Genomic DNA, 24,089 nt, shown 5'->3' with positions numbered 1-24,089 from the left:
CTCAGCTCACATCAACTGAGCGGGCTTTTGTGATCAAGCAATGTTAAGAGGTTTTACAAAACTGCGCAATTGAATTGAAGATAACCTTTACTTTTCGTGAATGTCATCATATAAATATATACAATATACAAGTGTGATGTTTGTCTGTCTGTCATCTAGTAAAATTCCTTGCGACGTGGTACTATCCAACACTAGCACTTCTCTTTTCAGCAAAGGTTGCCTGGTAGAGATTGCTCCAAGCAATAAGGCCACCTTTGCACACAATTGTTTTTCTGTTTTCTTCTTTCTTTGTTGTGATCCTTTATATGTGTTTTTGTGTTCAATAAAGTGTTCTATCTATATAGTAATGTATAAGGGTCAAATGTAGCCGACAGTGAAATCTGATCACCCCAATTCCACACAGTCTTGTCTGTTAAACCTCTAGTGATTTTGTTTAGCGTGAAGCCAGAAGCTAATCTTCTGGTGTAGCCCATTTGAAAAATTCGACTTTTAGTCACTACGATTTATTCTGAACATCTTCTTCTTCTTCTCCTTCTCTCTGGGCTGGTTTCCGCACTTAAACGTTTCCGTCTGTTGTGCGTGCGTTGCCCCTTTATTCTGAACGTGTACGAACATGCTAAATCAGCACAGGTTTATTTAGAACAGACCAATTTAGAAACCGTGTTCAATTGATGCGAGCTGAGCACGGATTCGTTGAATTGTTTAGTAATACACAGTGCAGATTTCGCGACACGGATATTGCTAGTTGAACACAGAAAAGGAAATATGCAGCAATAACATCTAGATTTCTACAATCAATACTAAAAAGTATATCCTAATACAATATTTTATATTAATAGTGTAATACTTAATCAGTACAATATTAAATATACAAGTATTAAATGTATGTGCTGGAAGTATTAATTAACAATTATATTTGATTTTTATTTACATAACATGCATTTTTTATTCATATGATTCATAACCTTATTTTTAACACTAAAATGAATGTATAAATAACACTATTTCACAATTCCATCACATTAATAAAGTAAATGCTAAAGCACTATAATACAAAGTAGGTGTTTATAAACCCTAAAACCTCTTAACTCTTAACTAAGATTAAAATAAACTTTACACATAAATATCTTAAGTACAATAAAATAAAAGATGTGTATAGTTATTCCAATGCCCAATATGCATGTGGAAGGAAAAAAAGAAGAGGAAGACCAAAGAAAGATATGTAGGATACAAACAGGAAGAATTTCTTCCAGGGGTGGTCTGGCCTGTCAAAGGTTAAAGTATAGGATCATCATGTATATCTCTATATGTCTTAGTTATACTGTCTCACAGCTGGGTAGACCTCCTATCTCAAACAAATAAGGGACAAATCTAGTCTAACCCTGCGTCTCTAGTACCTACATTGATAATATTAAATATGAAAACAGAAATAGGTATCATGTAATAATAATTATCTGTGAAGACTTAAAACTATAACACTTGGGTCACATTTGTAGAGCCTTCTCTCTTCTACTTTCGTGCGTTATGTATCTTCTGTCTTTCTCATCACCAAACAGGAATTATATACACCACATAATATGAATGTAACATTTCTTTGTTATGTTACTGGGGTGTAGTAATGATATTATGTGCATATAAATTTAATTATAATTCGGGCGCCGCCTGGCAGTCCTCTGCTTGTCAAACCTCATTTCCATTTCCTCCAACACCTTAGGAGTGTATCGGACCACAAGTTTGACAGACCCAACAGCTTGCTTTAGCAATTCCACAGCCTTCTCGTGGTTCTCGCCTTCTACCGACACACCATTAACGGAAAGTAGCTGATCACCACGCTTTAAACCTCCGTGACGATCGGCGACTCCACCGGGGATTATTCTAGAAATGTAGATAGGAGAATTCTGTTCTTTACCACCCATTACGTTGAATCCGAGTCCTTCTTCCGTCTTAGGCAACTCTACCACTCGAGGATGTGCGTGCCCTTCCGCGGCAGCGAACGCAGCTACCGTTGCTTTAGCAGTCGCCGAAGCGCGGATATCTGCTGAACCCTGGATATCTACGGTCTCATAAACATGCTCGTACACCTCCCTAACAGCGTTTAAAAAATCACTTTGCAGTACTTTCTGTAAAGCAGCCAGTTTCGTAGCAGGAACTTCGCCACTTTGTTGCAGTTTCTCGAGGAGCTCAATAGCTCTTTTTATGTCTCTTGCCAATGTTAGTTGCTCGCCCGTATTGGTACTCATATTGGGATCGGAAATGAAATTTAATGCAAAATTGCAAAACTATTGAAGTAAATCGATACGAAAGCGAAACAATTTTTCACGATTTTTTTTCAAAACTGTCAATGTCAAGTATCTATCAAATGTCGTTTTTTTCCTAAAGGTTTTTAAATCTGAGATTCTAAGAATAAAACTGCATTCAATTTATTACTAGATTTCTGGACTATATTTTGGACTAAATTCCTGCGAAATCATGTTGTTTTTATAATGTTACTTAATTTTACTGTCTCTTAGTGCAATTTTTAAAAAGTTGCATAAAAATATTCAATAATCATGTCATCACAAACTTGAACGTATTAAATATCTAATATTTTGATTTATTGACATTTCGTCACATTTGACATTTAATCAGTTATGCCAACCTAGAGAATTTGCCTTTATTTGGCTAATATTTTCGTGTATATTTTTGGTGTTTTTAGATGCTTACAAGGAGTTTGCTTCTATTGTTAATTGTTTGTTTTATATGAGATTAGTCGAAAAAGTAACGATTTGTTAAATACTTGGTGTTGTGAGCAGTTTATCACTATGGACGACTTAGGTAAGTGAAGCTGTTATTGGTGTTATCATAACCTGTTTTGTTCTGAAACTTAATGACGTGTTTTATTAGTAAATTCAGTCATCTCTTAAAATAAAACATATCTGTGAATGCAACAATTGCACTTACGTAACTATACAACCCATAGCGATTTCATTCGACTGAACTTCGTGTGATTATATGGCACTAAGTCCAAAGCAATTTTAGAATTTAGCTATTTTCCTTAGTTATTGCTGTATTTATAGCTATTTGGAACATGCCCAATACTTTGTGTTCTACTTTAAGTTATAATATTGTCTCTTACAATTTGTTTTAGGCAAACAAAACATCCAATATTTGCTATCAACTTGGTGATAAAAATTATCTAGTACTGCTTGAGCGCATTGAACTTTAATACCTTTTTCTGACATGTTAGAACTTTATGTTAGATACTGATAGTACTGGTAACATAGCCTGATTCTTCCTAAGACCCAATGTGTTGTTAGTACAATCAATAAGATTTCAATTCAAGAGTGAATAGGCATATTCTAGAAAAGCATGGGCTGCATTATAACTTACCATCAGATGTGATTGCAGTCAAGTGCAAGTCTATATATTTAGTTTGTCAATTTAGCCCTTAGCCTGTGATCTCACCTGGTGATAGGTAACAATGCAATCTAGGATACAAGCAAGCTGGCCTAGAAAGGCCCTACATTTCTAAAAAGTTATAAGTTCCAAAACTGATCAAACTGGTAATCTTCAATTTCAAAAATCAGGTTCAAGATGAGAAAACATTTTGCTTCATCAAACTTGAACCTTGTTTTTAATTTCATGATTTTGGTACTCACATTTGGAACTAAGCTGCTGGTACAACAAATAGAAATATCTCCAAAACTTGCCGCAATAAGTGACAGTATTGTTTATAGTCCTTTCTGTTATACCAAAGTGTTATAGGAACAGGGCTGTAGCAGACAGCTGTCTATCTGTCTAGACTTTACTATAGAAACAGATAGTCAGATATAAAAATTACTTTTCCCTTGTCATGCTCATAAAATTCTTCTTCATGCCCAGTATAAGTGGTTGTATGGAAATTTCTATAGTGTCTACACCTAGCCTACCTAAGAAGATAATGGTATTGCTGTGAGACTTGTCGATATCGACGCGTGATCGTGTCCTTGACGGTTATACTCCTCGTATTGCCGCGATAGTATCACCCTGTGGAGATACTTGTAGGAAGATGGAGTTTGTATCAGATTTGGTGGTATGGCGAGACTATTAGATACCTTAGACATCCTTATATACACACTTCAATTGTAAAGATTTTATCACTATTTAAAAAAAATCACTATCTGTTCTCTAAAGTAGGCATCTAGGTAGTTCTGGAAAATAATTGTTTAAAAAATCATTTTCTTTAGATAACTATGCCCTCCTTTATTTTATTTCTTTTTTTTGCGATATAGCACTGCTTAATTTAAAGCCTTTCTATTTCTAAATTTAAAGATTATCCTCGCCTTTTCCATTTTACCATCAGTTAATGGGGCATTTGTAGCCATAAAAGCCCCTTATTAAACAAACAAAACACCCTAAACAGAAACTGAAAGCCATAGGCAAATGCTAGTCTCTTCAATTTTCATTTGGTTACCAAAACATTAATTGGTAGTTTTCTTATTTTTACGACGTTCATTAAAATATTTACGACGTTATCTTTACGCCCGGCGCCGGTCGATGTTGCGTATTTTCTGATTTCTGATCGCCATTACCTGATGGTGTCGGTTATATTGGCATGATTAATGACCACCATCGAGGTCAATCGGCCCACCTAGCAATCTCACAAAAAGCCCATTAGGCCCAACTTAGTCCAAGGACAAAGATGTAACACCACTATAAAATATGTGAAAATCAATAACAACCTATAAACTAGTCCATCTTCAACATATATTCTACTAAAATCTAGATGATCTCCGTGAGGATGTAGGTTATTTTAAAAATCCCTTGGGAACTCCGATTTTATAGGTAAAGTAGGTAGTAGTAGCTACATTCCTCTCTGGCATACAAAACGATACAGGTATAACATAGATGATAGTCGCGATTTTTTTCAATTTGGATTTAGGTTTTTAAATCCCCTGAAAACTAAAAGATTTTCCGGGATAAAAATTTGCGAAAATCAATTAAAATGTACCAGATAGACAGACACTTTCGCATACCTAGGTATAAATTTATATATTTAGCTATTATGGATTTTCATTTTTGTTCCCTTCCCTTCCCTTGGTGTTCCATTTTCAATTATCGTAGTAAGGATTTTCTTGAGATAATAACACGGTACGCTCCCCGATCTTTCCGCATTGTCATGAATATACAATCTAGAAATTGATCGATATAACTCCATCGGCCGTTTTTTAATTAAATAAAACGCATGAAATTACCATTAATGTAATCTAATTACTAACTACCCTATATTCCACAATAGGCCAGTGAATGTAGCATGGTAATGGCTAATTTGTTTGTCCCCCTTCCCTCACAATTAGCTTGATTATCCGCCGCGCGCCGTGGTTCGTTAGGCACGGTGTTGAAATATACGGACACTCCTTTCTCATGTACTGAGCTTTTTAGAAGTAGCTTATATCTTCGAGCTCGCTTGGCTAGGATATTCGTTCCTACCAAACTTCTGACGATCAGATAAATCCTATACATTAAACGCAATCTCTATTTCCAACAGCTTCTAATTCCATTCATTTTGTATTTGTAAATCGCGGCTGTTAGCATTTGCATAGAGCAATATTACTCTCAGCTTGCGATGGTCAACATGCCTCTGCCACCAGTTGCGTCATTCCACGTCACGGGCAATTTTAGGGTTCCATACCTCAAAAGGAAAAACGGAACCCTTATAGGATCACTTTGTTGTTTGTCTGTCCATCTATGTTCCGTCGTGTCTGTCAGAAAACTTATAGGGTACTTCCCGTTGACCTAGAATCATGAAAGGCAGGTAGGCAGGTCTTACATCGCAAGTAGAGGAAAAACTCCGAGAACCGTGAATTTGTGGTTATATCACACAAAAAAGAAATTAAAATGTGTTCACGAAAAATTTAATTCACTAAATCACATATAGATGGCGCAGACCGTTATTAACTTGCAGAGTTCTACATAAAGGTATTAATTAGGTATATTTACCATGGTACGGAACCCTTCGTGTGCGAGTCCGACTCGCACTTGGCCGGTTTGTTTTCGATGAATGGCGTCTTGCGTGCTAGGTCCTCGACGACCACGGCCCATCCGTAGTCAGTACGACGCGTGTCAAACTATCGGCTGTTTGGTCTTTGAATAATACTAGAAATATCACATAAAAGTTTATACCTGTAATCACAGTCTCCACTGACTCCTGCAATTTTAAAGTTTCTATATCTGTGGATGTGGTAAACACTTTTTTAAATTATAAGCAGTTAAGTTTAAAAGTTTTGGGAATCCTAGCAAAGCGCGCTTACGTTCAAACATTTTGTGAGGTCTTATTAATTCGCCGGTTAATAGATTTTTTGGTAGCTTCTATAAAAAAAATTATATACTAACTGATTGGTTCTTATTGTGAGGTTTAATCTTTTTAGGAATCAATATCTTAATTTTAAAATAAGGGACCTATAAGGTTAATTTAGATGAGCTAGTTTTGTAACATGTGCCGATTGTTGACAGTTCTACTATCCGACAGTGATTTCGGCGTCGTTTTACCCTTGGTCGTTGTTTTGGTAATTTCTGGCACAGGCTCAAAGACTAGCTGAAGTCTAGACCGGGTGTTTATTGCATCAATGATCTGTGAGCACCTCGTTAGTAATGTAGGCCAGTATATTTGTTTGTGACTTTATTGGCAATATCACTTTTCAATCGTTTTTATTTAAAAAAAAAAAATTTCGCCAGCACCATCGTAGCCTAAAATACTTACAATCAATTAAATCAACTAATTATAATTAAATATTATAATTAAATTATAAATTACATAATGGAATGAAACAGAAGAGATATTATTACTGCATATGCACTGCAGGAACACAGCTACACTTAGTTAAAATTGATTTAATCGCCTGCTTTTCGGTAGTTGTACCTACATCTCGCCAAACGCCAAGCAACGTTGGTAGAATCCGTGCGTCAAAATACTTTAACGTCAAAGCGAAATGGACCATAATTGCCTTGTTTTAAATTTTAAGTTCAACCATACATTAACAGTCAACGTTTTTAGCCAAAATTTGTAATAAAAATCGCTTGTACTTTAAATCAAAGACCTTTAGGGCCATCTCACTCTAATGTAATTTCATTTCGACGCGACGCTCGAATTGACCAACGTTGGCTAGACGTAACTAACTCGACTCGAATAAAAAAACTTTAACAGCGACTGAAAAGAATGCTTGACATGCTAAAGACATAGCTCGTATAAATAGACACCATGTCAAGTGCCCGACCTTTCTTGTTGACGCATACCTCGTCCGTATCTCGAAAAGGGCGCTTTTCACGGTAATTAACTTGCCATTACCCGAACTTTCCCTTGCCAGAAGTTGGCTGAAAATTTTACGCTTTTCGAAAGCTTTACGAAAAAATTGTAAATTGTGCTCAAAAACCTAAATTTGTCAATTAACTTAAGTGATAAATTCCTTTTAAAGTGGTTTTATGATACAAAATATAATAAAGTTAAGACAAATAAATTCCGCAGAAATAAAGATTAAAGCTCTGACCAACACAACGCGTGGTGGCAGTGATTTCAAAGCGGCTTCTAAAGTAATATCTACAAGAAACCGTATAAAGGCATCCACATTGCGTAACCACACGGTGAGCACTGCTGCTGCTTTTACTGTGCAATGTGAAGTCATGTCGTGCTTCATACATTTTATTGTATTACAAATACCTAGAAAGTTCATCACCCTCCACCATCCAACACCCTGTTGAATGCTCCAGGTATCGCTGGTTTGACGAAGCGAGCAAAGACCTGCAAGTCCTCAGAAGACCTGATTTGCGTGAAGCAGCATGGATATGCCTGGGTGGCGGCAGCGTCTAATGTCAGCAACCTAAATTTTCTTTGACCTGGCTGAACGTATGGCTCGTGTGGATGTTGTAGAGTTTAAAGTATCTACTGCGCCACAACCCGTCGATTTAAACTTCGCGGATTAACTGACCAGAGCTTAAATCCATAAAGAATACCACTTTCACGCAACAAAATTCAGAGAACGCGTAACTGATGAAAACATGTAAAACAACAGATAGAAAATTTACGACGAGGCCATTTTACGATGGCCATTGTTCACAGCACGAGGGCTCTAATAAGGAAGTCAATATTTGTTCTGGACTCGCTAACTCAACCCACAACCCACTTACCTACGTGGCGAATGGGTAAATTGCTACGTGAAAATTACAGACTACGAACATGTACCAGTACCTGTACAATTTTATGACTCTTTGACACCTTTAGACCCGGTCTCCATTTAAGCGGAGCGGAGTGGAGATGTGTCCAGTCAACCAATCAGATTCTTAATAGACGGCATGCAAAAATTATCGCGTCATGCTTTAAAACTCTAATTGTTGTTCAAACACATCTCCTTTCCGCTCTTCTTTCAGAATTCGTCAAGTGCATATCAAACAGGTAGACCCTAAAGTCAAAAAGTATCTTTAAGCATTTTAAAAATGTTTGAAGCCAAACCTACGATCAAAGGCCAACGTAACAGTTTCAGTCAACCAGTAAATAAAGCAATCGATCTTGAAAAGAATTCCAAAAACCAGAAGACACCGCACGCACGGCATACCAGGCAAAGCACTCGATCACAGATTCCCTAGCCGTAAATTCTAATTTAGATGTTTCTGGTATATTTTTAAGTTTGAAATCCGGTCGATGTTGTAATTTTGTCGTGATCGGAAACCTATTTGGCGGAGTGGTTTGGAAATTCACCTGGCAATCGTGAGATCGCAAATTTGGATCCAGCTGGCCTAGTACCAATGTTTGACAGTTGTAGTACAATTGTAGTAGCGGATTATAGCAAATTAAGCTTTTGGTTCCTTGTAGGATGGACTTCCGCAAAGTAACGCCTGCTTCTATACAACAATAATATTATGTAACGTCCTATATTTATTATGTTGTCTATTCAAAACATATCGTTCGGTAAGGCTCTTAATTTCACGGTTCTTTCCAAATGTTTCCATGTCGAACGCGTCCGGTAATACGATGCGCACGAGTCATAAAGCTTCCGCATGTCGCTGTCGCCATGCATTCCTCCGCGATCTCGCTATGCTCATTAGAAGGACCCCTCTTTGATCTATCGCGCGCCTAGATGACTTCTCATAAACGTTGTTAATTACTTCTTTAAGGTGATCGCACACTAGGAGCAAGTCGTCAGGCTCAAATCCAATACGGTTCCTTCCAAATGTTTCCGTGTCGCACGCGTCCGGTAATACTATGCGCACGAGTCATACAGCTTCTGTATGTCCGTGTCGCCATACATTCCTGTGCGATCTCGCTGTGCTCATTAGAAGCCAGAAGGTCCCATGCTACGACTTCTCATAAACGTTGTTAATTACTTCTTTAAGGTGATCAGTGATCACGCACAAAATTCGTGAGCAAAAGGTGCAAATACTTTACGCGCCAATGCAACGCTAGTTTCAACGCAACACTTTAACATGGAACCTCTGCTGACGTCATAATGCGTTGCATTTGCTTTTTGCTGTCCTGTCTTGCATGGGACCGTTGCTCAAGCAAGATTCGGTTTGCTCGAGATATTCCACACACACACACACGCAGGATTCCACACACTCAGACAAAGCACTCAATGGATTTATCTTAGCACTGGCCGATAAAAAGTCTGTTTGTGGGAGCCCTTAGTTTTGCCAGATGAAGTTGGAAACTTGGAACTGAATTAATTACGACCGTAAAATTTTCATATAAAATGTGGCGTTAAAAGTATTCATTAGCGAGATGTTTTGATATAAAATGTTTAACGGTTATAAGTTCAGGATTTTTATATAATTTATTATTAAAGCTGATTGCACATCTATTAGCACGCGCCGTATTTCTAGTGTGATCACAATCACTCGTGACATCATTCACGTTTTGTGTGTAGTATTAGTACTAAGAATTATTATTTTATACTTCCATGGCCTGGCATAATAGTTTGAGAAGCTGACCGCTCTACTAGGTATGTGATCATGAATGATTTGCGACACTCTCTTATTTAACCAATTAGGTACAACCATAAAGGTTATCGCAATATCATAAACACATTTTTGATGCTAGTCTCCCTGAATGACCTAAATATTATGGCCCATATATACCACAAGTACGAAGCCTGGCTCATTTTATGATAGAAAACAATATGTATAGTAGTGAATCTGATTACTGATCAGCTTAGGCAGATATCTTTCGGTGACCTTGGTTTTCAATAGGTTATAAAGTTTTTTTTTTGTTTTTAAAATGAAATAGCGAGCAGGCGGGTCACCAGATGATAAGTGATAACCGCCGCCCATGAGCATTTGCAGCACCAGAGGAACCGCCGATGCGTTGCCGGCCTTGCAGGAATTTGTTGGTCCGCCCCTTGAATAACCCCATGTTGTAAAGTATGAAACTTATTGATTAGTGGGTATAATTTGGTACAAAATAGTACAATCCAGCCATGCCGGCTGGAGTGGCACGCCGCATGCGCCGGCGCCGGCTACGCACACTCTACGACTTTAGTATAATAACAACTTTAGTTGTGACTGGGACGCGTTGACGAATACTCATCTCGTTGCACACCTCGCGACCTCGCCCTCTTGACACTGCGTCCTCGCTTATCACGTATCGCTTATCGATAAATATCGATATTATTACATGTAACGGTATATAAATAACGTTATCACTGATAATTGCGTCAGTCATGCTTGCGTCCTTGAGCTACACAAAAAGATTCTGGCTTATCAGTACCAATTGATAGGGACTTCGGAAGTATCCGTCAGCAGGTGTTAGTTTAGTACGTGTAGAATTGTTTTGTTTACTCGGATTCGGTGTGGGCTGTGATTATGGTGCGCTAACCGCGGTGTTGTTCTTGTGGGTGGATTAATTCAGAAGTCCGCCTCGCGATTGGCCCAACATGGATAGGACAATGTACGGCAAGGTGCTGCCAGGCACTTATTACCCGTTCCGCTGCGCTATGAAGGAGAACGGAATTTCGCCGGGCTGTGAGTACTAAAATTTTAATACTATTAAATTAATTGACGAGCTGGCGAGCAATACGCTCTAATGATCGCTTCTGATCGGAATACTTTTTTAAACCTGATTTTTTGGTCCACTGTAAATATATCAAAACAAAACGGCTTAAAACTGCGCTAAACTTGAGTCTAAAGTTTGTAATTTCGTTCAAATCAATAAAATTACAGTTTTCAACAGCTTTCATTCGGTTTTTTGTTCCTTATGTAATTTCGTGCAATTACACCGTGTTGTTCGTCTACTCCTCGATTTTTAAGCCCCTAGTTTGTGTCTTTAAAAAGCAAGCCAGCCATGTGTGTAAAACTGGTTCAAGGATCTTTGGGTGCTGTGGTCTAGCGTTAATAGGTTACCTAAGAAAAATGGTCCAGATTAATCTAATACTAAATACTAAATATGATAATTAAAAATTACTATGTATATTGCCATAAAGTTTTGCGCAGACCTTCTACCTAATTTTTTCTAAATATGTAATTCTTTGCGTGTTAGTACTATCCAACACTAGCTTCTCTTTTCAGCAAAGGTTGCCTGGTAGAGATTGCTCTAAGCAATAAGGCCGCCTTTCACACAATTGTTTTTTCTGTTTCTTCCTATGGTGTTGTGTTCCTTTTCATGTTTTTGGGTGCAATAAAAATTTCATCTATCTATCTATATTCATCAGGCTGTTTGATGTAGGCCTTCTCTAATGAACGCCAGAAGATCCGCTTCTCGACCACCCATATGTACCTATATCCAGTACCTTCCCTCTTTAATTTGTCGTACAGTAAAATCAAACAGCCTAAATCCAAAAACAAAAATTATAACTTAAAGTGTGCTCATAACGAGTGTTCAGGGGTATGACAAATACCTACCTATTCAATCTTCATATCTTTAATGTATCTTCAAGTCTTGGGCCATACCAAAGTTGGGCCAAAAGTATAGCTGCAGAGCTTAGCTATTTCAATAATATGTACTCTGGTGTTTGTTTACTATCACACCTTAGTGTAAGTAAAGCACATGTGCGTGTTTTAGTTACAAATGACTCCCATTCACTTACGATTTCATCCATCCATCCGGTATGTTACCGGTTTGTTTATTTTTATTTGCGGAAGAGAGCTTGCACTGCGAGCAATTTATCGAATATAGTGCATCGTTGTATTTATTTACTTTATAATCGAGTGGTACTGTAATGCTCTGTGAAGAAATTCTTAAGTGCATCAGTTTTGTATACCTATATGAAAAGGTCAGTGCCCAGTGGCATACCTATTTCACGTAAGCGGTCAAAATTACGCTAAACTTTGAAAGCGAAATGGATACCTAGCACAAATCAAAACCCCCCCCCAAATTCTGTAAGAAACACGTACTCATCTTTATCGTAATCGGTAGCAATTTCCGCCCCTTGATTGGCTGTGAAAAAAGATAAACAGCGAATCAACCAAAAATTCAGCAATTTCTGCGGGAAAACATTTTTTATGTTAAAAAAATTATGTTAATTTAAATGTGACGTTAATAATTTAATTATGTTAAAAATAACGAAAAATCTATTATTTTTTTAAATTATTCTCTTTAATAATTAATTCTTAGTTTAAGCCCCATAAACTACCACTGTACAAATACATCACATCATTTTATTACTACAGTCCAAGACCCTATTGGCCAATAATGAGTTCTCCTAAAGGTTTTTCTAAGATCTCTTGCCAGATCTGAGCATTCACTAGGAAAACCTAGGAGCAACTGAGTTGTGGTTACCACTAACGTATGTTTTACTATAGAATATAGTGCATCTTTGTGTTTATTTACTTCGTAATCGAGTGGTCTGAGAAGAAATACTTCACTTTTATATACAGTTTTGTATACATCGTGATGGTTGCCAGCTTATTTATAGATATTATGTTTTCTGCGAGATGTGATGTAATTGTGTTCCGACTTTGAGACACGGTTGATTTTGTCAGTTGTCAGGAATGTGAATAAATTACAATAACTTTAATTAAACTAATAAATATGTCCATATGTGTTACATATGGCTTTATACCTCCATTGATTCATTACTGCATACCTAACGTAGAAAACACATTTTGTACGTAAGTCCCTACTATAACGAAGATCCCTAAGGGATTTGAAAAATTCCAATGGGACCTTCAAAAACATACGAAGTTGCAGATAAAACCCAGTTTATAATACATTTCGTATACATTTGTTTTTAATTAAGGACCAAGAGCTATCTTAGAGCTATGTAGAGTCATCGCCATATTTGTAGAGTGGTTTAATTCGGATTCATTAGCATTGGTTAGGTAGAGACCGTGGTTTTGTTCTTTGTTTTACGATTCGATTCGTAATTTTTCTATTCTTTGTTAATTTCTACTAAAAATATTGCGATTTTGAATGTATCCTATTTTTAACCCCCGACCCAAAAAGAGGGGTGTTATAAGTTTATTGTGTGTATCTGTGTATCTGTCTGTGGCATCGTAGCTCCTAAACTAATGAACCGATTTTAATTTAGTTTTTTTTTTGTTTGAAAGGTGGCTTGATGAGAGTGTTCTTAGCTATAATCCAAGAAAATCGGTTCAGCCGTTTGAAAGTTATCAGCTCTTTTCTAGTTACTGTAACCTTCACTTGTCGGGGGTGTGATAAATTTTTAATTTAAACTTGCCTTAGTAATAGAAATGGTTGGTAAACTTTAATTTATAAACTGTTGTGTTGTGTGATAAGCTAAGCTAATTTCTTGTTCTATGTTTGTGTTCTATAAAAAGGAATATTATATACGTAGATGGAGAAAAAAAAAGTTTCATAGCTCCCTATCGTCTTTAATTCATTGATATATTACGAAGCGTTCGCTTGTAACATTATTTGTAAATAGCTAGTTACTTGAAGAACTATGATTTGACAAAATATTATATTCTACATTAAAGTTGGAGAATGTTTGGAAACCTCCATAAAATCCTGCAAGATAGGTTCCCTTTACGTTGCATAAAATTTAATAATGTATGGTTTGTTTTCTCAAGCTGTTAATAAGGCGCAGAGGTGAAGTCATCGCAATTGTTATGAGGCAGGTTAATTTGGTTTCATTAACATTAGTTAATGCTCGCGATTTTGTTTTGAGTCTTGGTTTTGTTTGTAGTACCTACTGTGAAATCAGAGGTTGATTTCATTTACTCTTATTACAACAATATTTAGAACGTTATTATATATCTACTTACGCTTTACATATATACATATGTTATACGTTATATATATTACTTATTTATTTCTCTCTATTACCTTATAAGTATGTATGTTTCATTTATTTCTTTTACCTCGTTCACCGCGACCGCGCTGTGCTATCGCCATATCCTCATTAGCAAAGGTTGACTGTCGGTTTACTAGGTAATTCTAGGTATTAAATTCGTCTATATACAGTCTATTTTTCTATTTTTAACCCCTGACTCAAAAAGAGGGGTGTTATAAGTTTGACGTGTGTATCTGTGTATCTGTCTGTGGCATCGTAGCTCCTAAAGTAATGAACCGATTTTAATTTAGTTCTTTTTGTTTAAAAGGTGGCTTGATCAAGAGTGTTCTTAGCTATAATCCAAGAAAATCGGTTTAGCCGTTTGAAAGTTATCAGCTCTTTTCTAGTTACTGTAACCTGCACTTGTCGGGGGTGTTATAAATTTTTAATTTACACTTGTTCTTATGTGCAATTATGTGCAATAAATGACCTGTCGCGAACTATGCGTCAGTTCCAGCAACCCTACCTCACGAGCCATCTCGGTGAAACGGTATACCTATAACCAACCCATCTACTGTTTGTTCATCATGTGCCAACAAGGTGCCAACTGGATGTCACATCATTATTCCGTTAGTCAAACAGATCTAAACACTTCTGTACTGTATTGTTTGCTATTCCACAGCAGTTTTGTTTATTATGTTAAAATAATGTGCTTATAACTGGACTCGTCCACGTATTATAGTTTTTGACGGGAGCAATTCTAAACACGTCTAAACTCTAAAGAACCGCATTACCTATTTGCTATTAAACTAGCGGCACGCTATGATGGCCGGTTTGACGTTTGTCCGCTCATGAAGTTCCGTATTAATTGATAACGACTTTGAAGGAAATAATTGTATTACTTTATTGACGATAGTGATGTGCAGAGATTCATAAATTTTATCGAATGTAGTTTTAGGTTTAGGACTCAAAATTTATTTATTAAATTGATTTCTTAAATGTATACAAGTGTATACATCTGATTAATTATGGCCTTTTGTGGCACCTTTTTTGGTATCTTTTGTATTCATATGTTTCTTGTGTGCATATAAAGTATGTATATTCATTTTCGTTCAAATATTCAGTTCGTTCAAATAAATTAAATAAACATATACATTTTTGTTTTATTAAACCTATTTAATCAGGTACAAAAACAAAACTTAATTGTTTTTTGTTCGAGAATAAATTGACATTCCACATCACTATTGTAATGTGTCAAACCGGCCATCATAGCGTGCCGCTAGTGTAGTAAATCTTGTTTACGTCCCAATAATCCCTTTTGTAATCGTTTTAGATTTTCATGATGCTTTATTTACTAACGTTTGGCAGTTGTTACTTCTGTCATACCTGAACATTTAAATATTTTGAACTATGTTGCTAACAAGTGTAAATTAAAAATTTATAACACCCCCGACGATCCAAAGTATTTGAGTTTTCCAAAACATCATTTTCAAATAAATAATTATGTATCTAGGCAACGTCCATCTTGACAGCTTGACATTTGTCAATTGACATAATATTATGAACCTAACGGTTATCTAACCTTCTTTTCTACAAGAAAACTAGAAAAGAGCTGATAACTCTTAAACGGCTGAACCAATTTTTTTAGATTATAGCTAAGAACACTCTCGATCAAGCCACCTTTCAAACAAAAAAAACTAAATTAAAATCGGTTCATTCGTTTAGGCGCTACGATGCCACAGACAGATACACAGATACACAGATACACAGATACACAGATACACAGATACACAGACACACAGATACACAGATACACACGTCAAACTTATAACACCCCTCTTTTTTGGTCGGGGGTTAAAAAACCATAGGTTCCCCATTCTCCATTAAATATAGCTGTTCTCGTTGCTCGTCTGTTGTCAGCAGATGTAGTAAAATTGTCGCGTAATTGTACGTTTAAGACCTACGATACTGATTACCACCACTTGTACTTTAAATGTAATCATGATTACCTGTCTAGCATCATGATCATCATCATACTTAATCAATCAGACCAATCGTGTAATGTACTTTTTTGCCTTGTCGTATCATTAGCTTAATTGCTAGTTGCTATAGCCAGTTGTTATAGATCGAGTTGATCCATCTGATCCTTTTGACTAGCGGCCGAAATTAATATCCATCTATCTGTAATTTTCGATAAGTCACTTAGAAACGTTTTATATTTTGTCAAAAAAGACTACTTATACAATTTTTGTCAAAATAACGATGTTGCTGAATAACTTGTCGACAGATTAGAGCTAAATTAATTTCGGCCGTAATCTGTCATGTTGTGTTTATTTGAATTAAATAATTATAATTATTAATATCATTTTAATTTTTTTTCATTCATCAAAGTCATTTTTTCTTTTTTTTTCAATGTTTTCATGTATGACGTATGTACCTTGTTATTGACCGTAATACAAGGTTTCCCTGGTTATGAATCATTACTATTTAAGGCCGCTTGCCATATTATGTGTCTTACGCACTTTTGTACTCAATGTTAAATTCTAGGAACTGTATTTTATTCATATTTAAGTATAGCATCTACAAACCAACTCCTAAGTTTAATTTAGAAGGACAGAAGGCTTTATTGCATGCCATTCGACATCTGACTACTATAGCCGACTTAGTTTGATTTACTTATTAATTTATTTTATTTACTTACTAGTTGGAAGTTGGAACGTGTCAGCAGCCAACTTGTTGGATCACTTGTAGAAGCTTTTATAGTTTTAATTCAAAGTATATTGGAGATACAATGTCCTCTCAAGGTTTTGCGGTTAAGACTTTTGTAAGAAAATTATTACTCAGTTCATTGATCATCATTTCGAAGAATATGTAAAGGGACAGGTATGAGATACTTTGTATTTTATTAGCTTTTAGTGAGAATTGTCCGTTTTGAATGTTGGGACTTGGGATTTAGACATGGTCACGGTAATATTATCTATTCAGTATTCTAACTCGGCCGTTTCTTTGAAATAAATACCTACAGCTGCGCGGTACGTAAACATGCGGTAGGGCTGCCCGCCTCCAGCAGTTTAATTACATTTGCCTACTTTGAGTTTCCATCTAATTTTGTGATTGTAAATATACTTTTTTTATATAAACAAATACTTTGTGAATTGCATAGGAAATGTTCAATAAAAATGTTATTGTTAGAAAAACAAAACACCGCCCGTTCGTCACTGCGGCACAGTCGCGACTGTCTGCATGTCGAGCGCCTGCCGACGTCGAGGTGCGTAGGTATAGCTCGCGTTTCGTCCGTTTGTATGAAGTTGGAATACTGTATACATACCATTACCGTGACATGGTGTTAAAACTTTATGGTGTATTTAAAAGTCCAAAAGTACCTATAAAATTAGATATCTGATAGTTTTATTGTTTCTTCGTCTTCACGTTAACGGGACGTTGACGTGCGGTTGTGCGGGGCGTCCCCCCGCCTCATACCCCGATTGCCAGCTTGACTTATCGCGAACTATACTTGAAGAGGTGATACTAGGGCGCCAGTACTTACTCATTGTTTTATGACTTAACTAATGGATTTGGTGTCGAATCCTGGACATGCCACGTGTCAATGGTCACGTTGATCAATTTTAAAAGTTTCAATGAGGCTTCAGTAATTAATAAGACTACACGAAACATTTTGCAATTTCTTTCGCTTGTTCTAATAAAACCGAAAACTTAATGGGCGCTAACCATTTTGATTCACCAACCAATCACAATAGAAACAAATTTTCGAATTGAGTTTCGAATGTTTTTTGAAAACATGTTTGTGATTGGATTTTGGTTTGTGAACGCCCCTGAGTCTTTTGGCTCCATCATTTGTATAGGATTACATAACAGAGAGAGCCCTATACTAACTTTTCTCCATGGATACAGTATAGTAAGTACATATTTTACTTCGATGTTACTTGCGATCACAGATGCTTTGCAAAAAGCTATCTCGTAGTAAAAAATGAAGCGCCGCCTTGACATAATAATCTCGTTCAAGAATGTATATAATTCACATTATTTAAAGGGAACCCGTTTGTATTGAGCCCGTACTCGGTCCAGCACGTTAAACACCACTATATGAGATAAACGGTGACCTTTGCAAGGTTGCGCGCGTGTCTCCGTGACATAATACTTGTATGTTTAAACACTTGCTACCATACAGATGGTTTTACGTTTTATCCTTTTGTGTACTTGTTAATTGTCCAGTGCGATATAGATTACATTACGTGATCTCTTAGATTACATGCTATTTTTAGCTTACCAACTGGGAATGTTTACAAAAAAATTGCTGCTAACTTTCCACAAAATTATATTGTTAAGAGCTTGAAAACGAATTTTTTTGGTGGTCCATGGTGAAAAATTATAAGCATAGCACTTCTTTTAGACCTGTGAAATGTCAATTTAGATTAACGTTACTATCACCAATTAAGTACTTAACATCATTTTCATCATCGTTTATTTGTACTTACCAGTAAGTTGTAACAATAAAGACAAAAAGAATGAAAAAGTGGACAGGGAAGCACTTATCTCTACCAGTGACCCTTGGCAGTGCGAGAGGTTGTAAAGGGAGTAGAATAGGTTCAGCAAAGATAGAAAATATTCAAGTACTTAAGATAAGTTACTTCACCAAAAAATTTAGATTTCTTTACGGCATAATGTTTAAATAATGAATCTCTTCGGCTCAAAAATACGTCTTTTAACTATTATTATCAACTCCATCTATTTGCGATTACACAAAGTAACAAAGCCACCGCTAGATGGCGTTGAACCAAAAACTGCGCATTCTATAATGCGCTAAGGAGATTGTTGGCCAGCACATGATTAGGACAGGAAAATTATGTGTCGTCACTCTGGTTTCCCTTCAAAACGTATAAATCTTTCGCCTTTTACTAAAGATTTCCGTGGAGGGGAACACTCAAATGAGTCTTTAATATTTTTGAAAGCCTTACTGTAGTAAGGCTATATAATCGAAAATAACTACTACAAAACAATATAATATAATTAATATTTAATATATTATATATCTAAAGTATGAACTACGTATAGAGTAGACATTAGACTCCAGTCCAGTCTCCGAGGCCTTATATACAGGGTGGTCAAAAAGTCGTGGATCAAACGAAATAGGGAGATAGAGGAGGTCATTTCCAGCAAAAAATATTTCTACAGCATGGCCTTATTTAAATTGCCCTAAGAGTTATGAATATTTTTGAGATTTTTAACAAAATACCAGATTCTCTTACAATTAGACTAATTTAAAAAAAATGAGATAAAAGATAATAAAACAAACGATGCTGTGTCATTACTAGATAATGTATCAGCACTACAAACCTTCTATTGAGGCTCTGGATGCCAAATTACAAGAGCAATTAATTTTTTTCCAAAACTTTTAAAGCGTTACCAAAAATTTAATGTCACTTTAAAAGCGCACTGTGAAAAAAAAATGTACTACGGAAAAGTGACCCTGTATCAGAAAAACTTGCTGATTTAATGCCAATTTAAATGAGGTATAACACATTACTCTTTGTTTCGTAATTCTGGTATTATAATTGTTTTTTCATATCAAGGTGCAAATTTCAGTAGATTAGTTTAATTCAAAATAATTTTGAAGATTATCATGCTGCTAGTTAAACTGCTAGTTTTTTGTACGTTGGAATGCTAGAAACATCACTGTGCTTGTCACACTTAAAATTTGTGAAAAGAATAGAAACTCTTCACTACCACCTCGTGCCAGAATCACCCAGAACTACCCAGAACGCCCGTCTTGCAAGTAGTTCATCTTTTCTAGGAAACAAAAGGATAAAGAAACTATGCCTCTCGTTCACACTAATCATCATTTCTATTTGCATTGTTAGAATAAGGAAGGATGTGAAAGAGAGGCATAGTTTTTTTATCCTTTTGTTTCCTAGAAAAGAGGGCGTTCTGGGTAGTTCTGGCACGTGGTGGTAGTGAACAGTTTCTGTTCTTTTCACAAATTTTAAGTGTGACAAGCACAGTGATGTTTCTAGCATTCCAACGTACAAAAAACTAGCAGTTTAACTAGCAACATGATAATCTTCAAAATTATTTTGAATTAAACTAATCTACTGAAATTTGCACCTTGATATGAAAAAACAATTATAATACCAGAATTACGAAACAAAGAGTAATGTGTTATACCTCATTTAAATTGGCATTAAATCAGCAAGTTTTTCTGATACAGGGTCACTTTTCCGTAGTACATTTTTTTTTTCACAGTGCGCTTTTAAAGTGACATTAAATTTTTGGTAACGCTTTAAAAGTTTTGGAAAAAAATTAATTGCTCTTGTAATTTGGCACCCAGAGCCTCAATAGAAGGTTTGTAGTGCTGATACATTATCTAGTAATGACACAGCATCGTTTGTTTTATTATCTTTTATCTCATTTTTTTTAAATTAGTCTAATTGTAAGAGAATCTGGTATTTTGTTAAAAATCTCAAAAATATTCATAACTCTTAGGGCAATTTAAATAAGGCCATGCTGTAGAAATATTTTTTGCTGGAAATGTCCTCCTCTATCTCCCTATTGCGTTTGATCCACGACTTTTTGACCACCCTGTATAAAGTTGACGGTTCCATTAATATTCTAGTTTAATTAAACATTCACAGAACATCACCAAGCTATGAGCAGTCGGTCCGTCTTTTGGGATTAGCTTATAATAATTAAATAAATAATAATTAATTCAGTCAATTTATTTATTTATTATTTTAGTAACGTTATAGATTATATATGTATAATGCATACTTATAACGGAGACATAATAACGATATGCCCCTAAAGTAGGACATGCATGAATAGTTACTGAAAGTAGAACATGATTTCCGATTAAAATAATGGGCACCGGAAATAGAAAAAAATCGGCTCTCAATAAATTGATATGAAATGTCTTCGGTTCTTAATTTGCTTTTAGTTCTGCTTTTTCAATAGTCTCAAAATCCTTATAGTTAATATTAGTAATAAAATATTATTCTTGTGTAAATCACATTTTTATCATAAGTAAGTAGGTAGGTACCTACTAGTTATGTAATTATTAAAAGTATTTTGTGTATTTGATGATAAAACTGTTTGGCCTCTCTTTTCTTGGGCTACTGAATTTGGCTCCGCCGTATTATTGGCACAAACTTAAGGTTTTAGAATATTATTTCGTCCTTATTATACCAAAAATCATAAAATAGACACTTATTATTATTTATTATATTTAAGATAACCTTAAGTCTTAACAAATGAATTCAGTAGGTACCTATTTGGCCGTATAGTGTATTAGTTAATGTTTGCTAATTTTCTCATCCTTTAAAATCCTTTGGACATATCGCATATATTACTTTGACAAATTCATTTTTATTGTGTAACTTAATTTAATTAATGTCATTGGACTTAAAAGGTCCGTTCTAATTAAATAATTAATTAAATTAAATTAAATAAATAAATCGCAAGGCGCAAACACATTACCCGTTTTTCTGTAGACTCTAGTGTCTCACACTTGACTTCCATATGCGAATGACAATGTGCCGTAATAAGTGATATCAGAAAAGGCCACGTGACTCACGCCAGAGCGGAAGGTCAGGCCAGTTGAAAGTTTTCCCTAATATGGTGCTCCACAGCCTCATCGCTGGTAAACAAGCTTTACACACCGATATCATATAACGTAGATTACATGTAACATACCGTCAAATAAAAAGCTCTGTCCTTGAACCTGCGCAGTGGGAGATTTATCGATCTATTTCGTCGTCGTTATTATCAACCGATAGACGTCCACTACTGGACACAGCGACTTTTGTAGCGACTTCCACACGCCACTCTATCATCCATCCATCCATCGCTCTATCCATCTTCGATTTGTTATCAACAAATGAGGTGAAGCACCACGAGATGAGGCGGTACCGCCTGATAGCGGCAAGGGTGTAAGTATTGCCACCTTGCCACCCATTGGTTCGTCACTGCAAACTAAGCAAAACTGCTTGGTAAGACTTTTTATCGGAACTTATAGAACTTATAGCTATCGCTTCGCGTTGTATGGTTGGTTGCCTTTAAGGCGATCGATGTCACCTTCATCCCAAGGGAATCATGTTTTATGCCGTTTATATCTGACCTTATTTACCTACTTCGTTTGAATTTGCCTTTAGTACAGTTATTTATCGTTTTATACACATAGGTACAATGCTATTATGCCACTGGTCATCCTTGGCGCTACTTGGAGTTTTCACCCAGTAGTTACCAGGTATATCCATGAGGTCATTATTCCAATTTTTGATGCTCTGTTTATTATGCCTACTAGCTTACCACAGTTCCATGTGGATACAGGTTGCTATGTAGATATTTTTATTTTTGCCATACTCCCATCTCCTGGTAGTCTTAGGAATTAGGAATGAATCAAAGACTTATACCCGAAATTAATAAAAGCAACCCTATCTGTAATCTGTCAATAGATTACGTCTTAGCGGCGTTATCATTTTTGTCAAAAATTGTATGGTCTTTTTTGACAATAATTAACAACGTTGCATAGTAACTTATAGTAAAGTAATATCAATAAAATCGAATAAATGTTTTGAATCGTTCCGGCTGACAATGCCTAGTCTCCTAAAATGTCTAGTATGCTAAAGTGATAAGTGTCCTATTACGTCCAGTCCTTCATGATGACTAGTTTCCACAATGTCTAGTCTCCTCAAATGTCTAGTGCCTAAGTTATGAAATAAAAAACTTAGATGCACTAACATTTAATGATGCACATAATTATCATCTAATGCTCTCAACTAGTTTGAATCTCATGGTTATGGTACCTAACCGGGCGCCTAAATACCAGACATATGTATAAGGTGTTGATTAACGTTTCCAGATAAAAAATTAATTGGCTACAACACACACTTACGAGTTAAGGTACAAGTTCAAATGGGCGATATTGGTATTGGCGACAATGGTACTGATTCTGAGCACAATTAGATTTCAGAGTATTCGCATCCTCTTCTTACTAATGTAATATGAAAACGACAGACACAGTTTGACAGTTTTTTTAAAGCTACCTGTCGCGAACTCGCGAGCCTATTGCTTTAAGTAGCGTGCACTAAAACTTACAGTCTAAAATGTAAAATTCGTTTTCCGTCCTTTTTTAACCCCCGACCCAAAAAGTGGGGGGTTATAAGTTTGACGTGTGTATCTGTGCATCTGTCTGTGACATCGTAGCTCCTAAACTAATGAACCGATTTTAATTAAGTTTTTTTTTTGAAAGGTGGCTTGATCGAGAGTGTTCTAAGCTATAATCCAAGAAAGTTATCAGCTCTTTTCTAGTTACTGTAACCTTCACTTGTCGGGGGTGTTATTTTTTAATTTACACTTGTTAGTAATATTAAGTAACATCTTGAGTAACACTGGCTATATATTTTTCGAAAAAAATACAGTATGGCATGGCAGTCGTGTTTTTATATAATAAGATAATAATTATAGTAATTATAATAAGATTTTTGTTAAAAATGCTGATAAAGTCATCGGAGTTAGTAAAAAGTGTGATTCTAATAAAATGTTTGCGGTTTTTGGCTAACATCCAATACCTACGCAAAAACTAGATGGTCTGTCCATATGACTCAGTGCCATTGACCGCTTTATAACGTACACTTATTATATTTAAAAACATTACCTGGGTCATAAAAATATTATGTAATCATATCGGATATTGAATGATATGTACTTTAAAAACATTACATTCAATTTTAGGCTTCCTACAAACGAAGGACAAGTCATGTCAAACTTATAAGTTGTTTTCATAATATGAGACATTGTTTTTAGTATATACATAGAAATAGTGATATTACATTCAATAATTTGTTGAGTGAATTTCCAGGGCACTTCAAATATTACTTTAAAATTGGAGAGATGCAACGT

The 24,089-nt window shown here is 35.7% G+C and overlaps 2 protein-coding genes and 1 non-coding gene across 4 annotated transcripts in view; 2 read left to right on the top strand and 1 right to left on the bottom strand.

Annotated features, from left to right (window-relative positions):
• Positions 1 to 337: 337 nt before the first annotated feature.
• LOC123880377 (protein lin-7 homolog C) lies at positions 338 to 2,352 on the bottom strand. The gene is made up of 2 exons (XM_045928490.1): positions 610 to 2,352; positions 338 to 519 (listed from the first exon to the last, which is right to left on the bottom strand). Exon 1 carries the CDS (start codon positions 2,238 to 2,240, stop codon positions 1,641 to 1,643), a length of 600 nt encoding a protein of 199 aa, XP_045784446.1. The 5' UTR covers positions 2,241 to 2,352; the 3' UTR covers positions 338 to 519; positions 610 to 1,640.
• A 277-nt stretch (positions 2,353 to 2,629) lies between these two features.
• Positions 2,630 to 24,089, top strand: part of LOC123880236 (leupaxin) — a 66,515-nt gene continuing 45,055 nt past the window's right edge. Inside the window, exon 1 of one of the 2 annotated variants that reach the window (XM_045928265.1) lies at positions 2,630 to 2,814. In XM_045928265.1, coding sequence (XP_045784221.1) covers positions 2,802 to 2,814 — 13 coding nt within the window. In that variant the 5' untranslated portion in view covers positions 2,630 to 2,801. Of the gene's footprint in view, positions 2,815 to 10,506; positions 10,966 to 24,089 lie in introns of those variants that run through there. The other variant, XM_045928255.1, reaches the window with a different exon arrangement.
• LOC123881271 lies at positions 19,047 to 19,162 on the top strand. The gene has a single exon (XR_006799452.1). It is a non-coding gene; the product is annotated as a U5 spliceosomal RNA (small nuclear RNA).

Source organism: Maniola jurtina, chromosome 3 (assembly GCF_905333055.1).
Source record: "Maniola jurtina chromosome 3, ilManJurt1.1, whole genome shotgun sequence".
NCBI lineage: Eukaryota > Metazoa > Arthropoda > Insecta > Lepidoptera > Nymphalidae > Maniola > Maniola jurtina.
Note: the sequence above shows the minus strand (reverse complement) of the source record. Positions and strands in the feature narration are given on the sequence as shown.

Bases quoted from the DNA above. Each gene is read 5' to 3' on its own strand.
- LOC123880377 (XM_045928490.1), bottom strand. From the start codon at position 2,240: ATGAGTACCAATACGGGCGAGCAACTAACATTGGCAAGAGACATAAAA.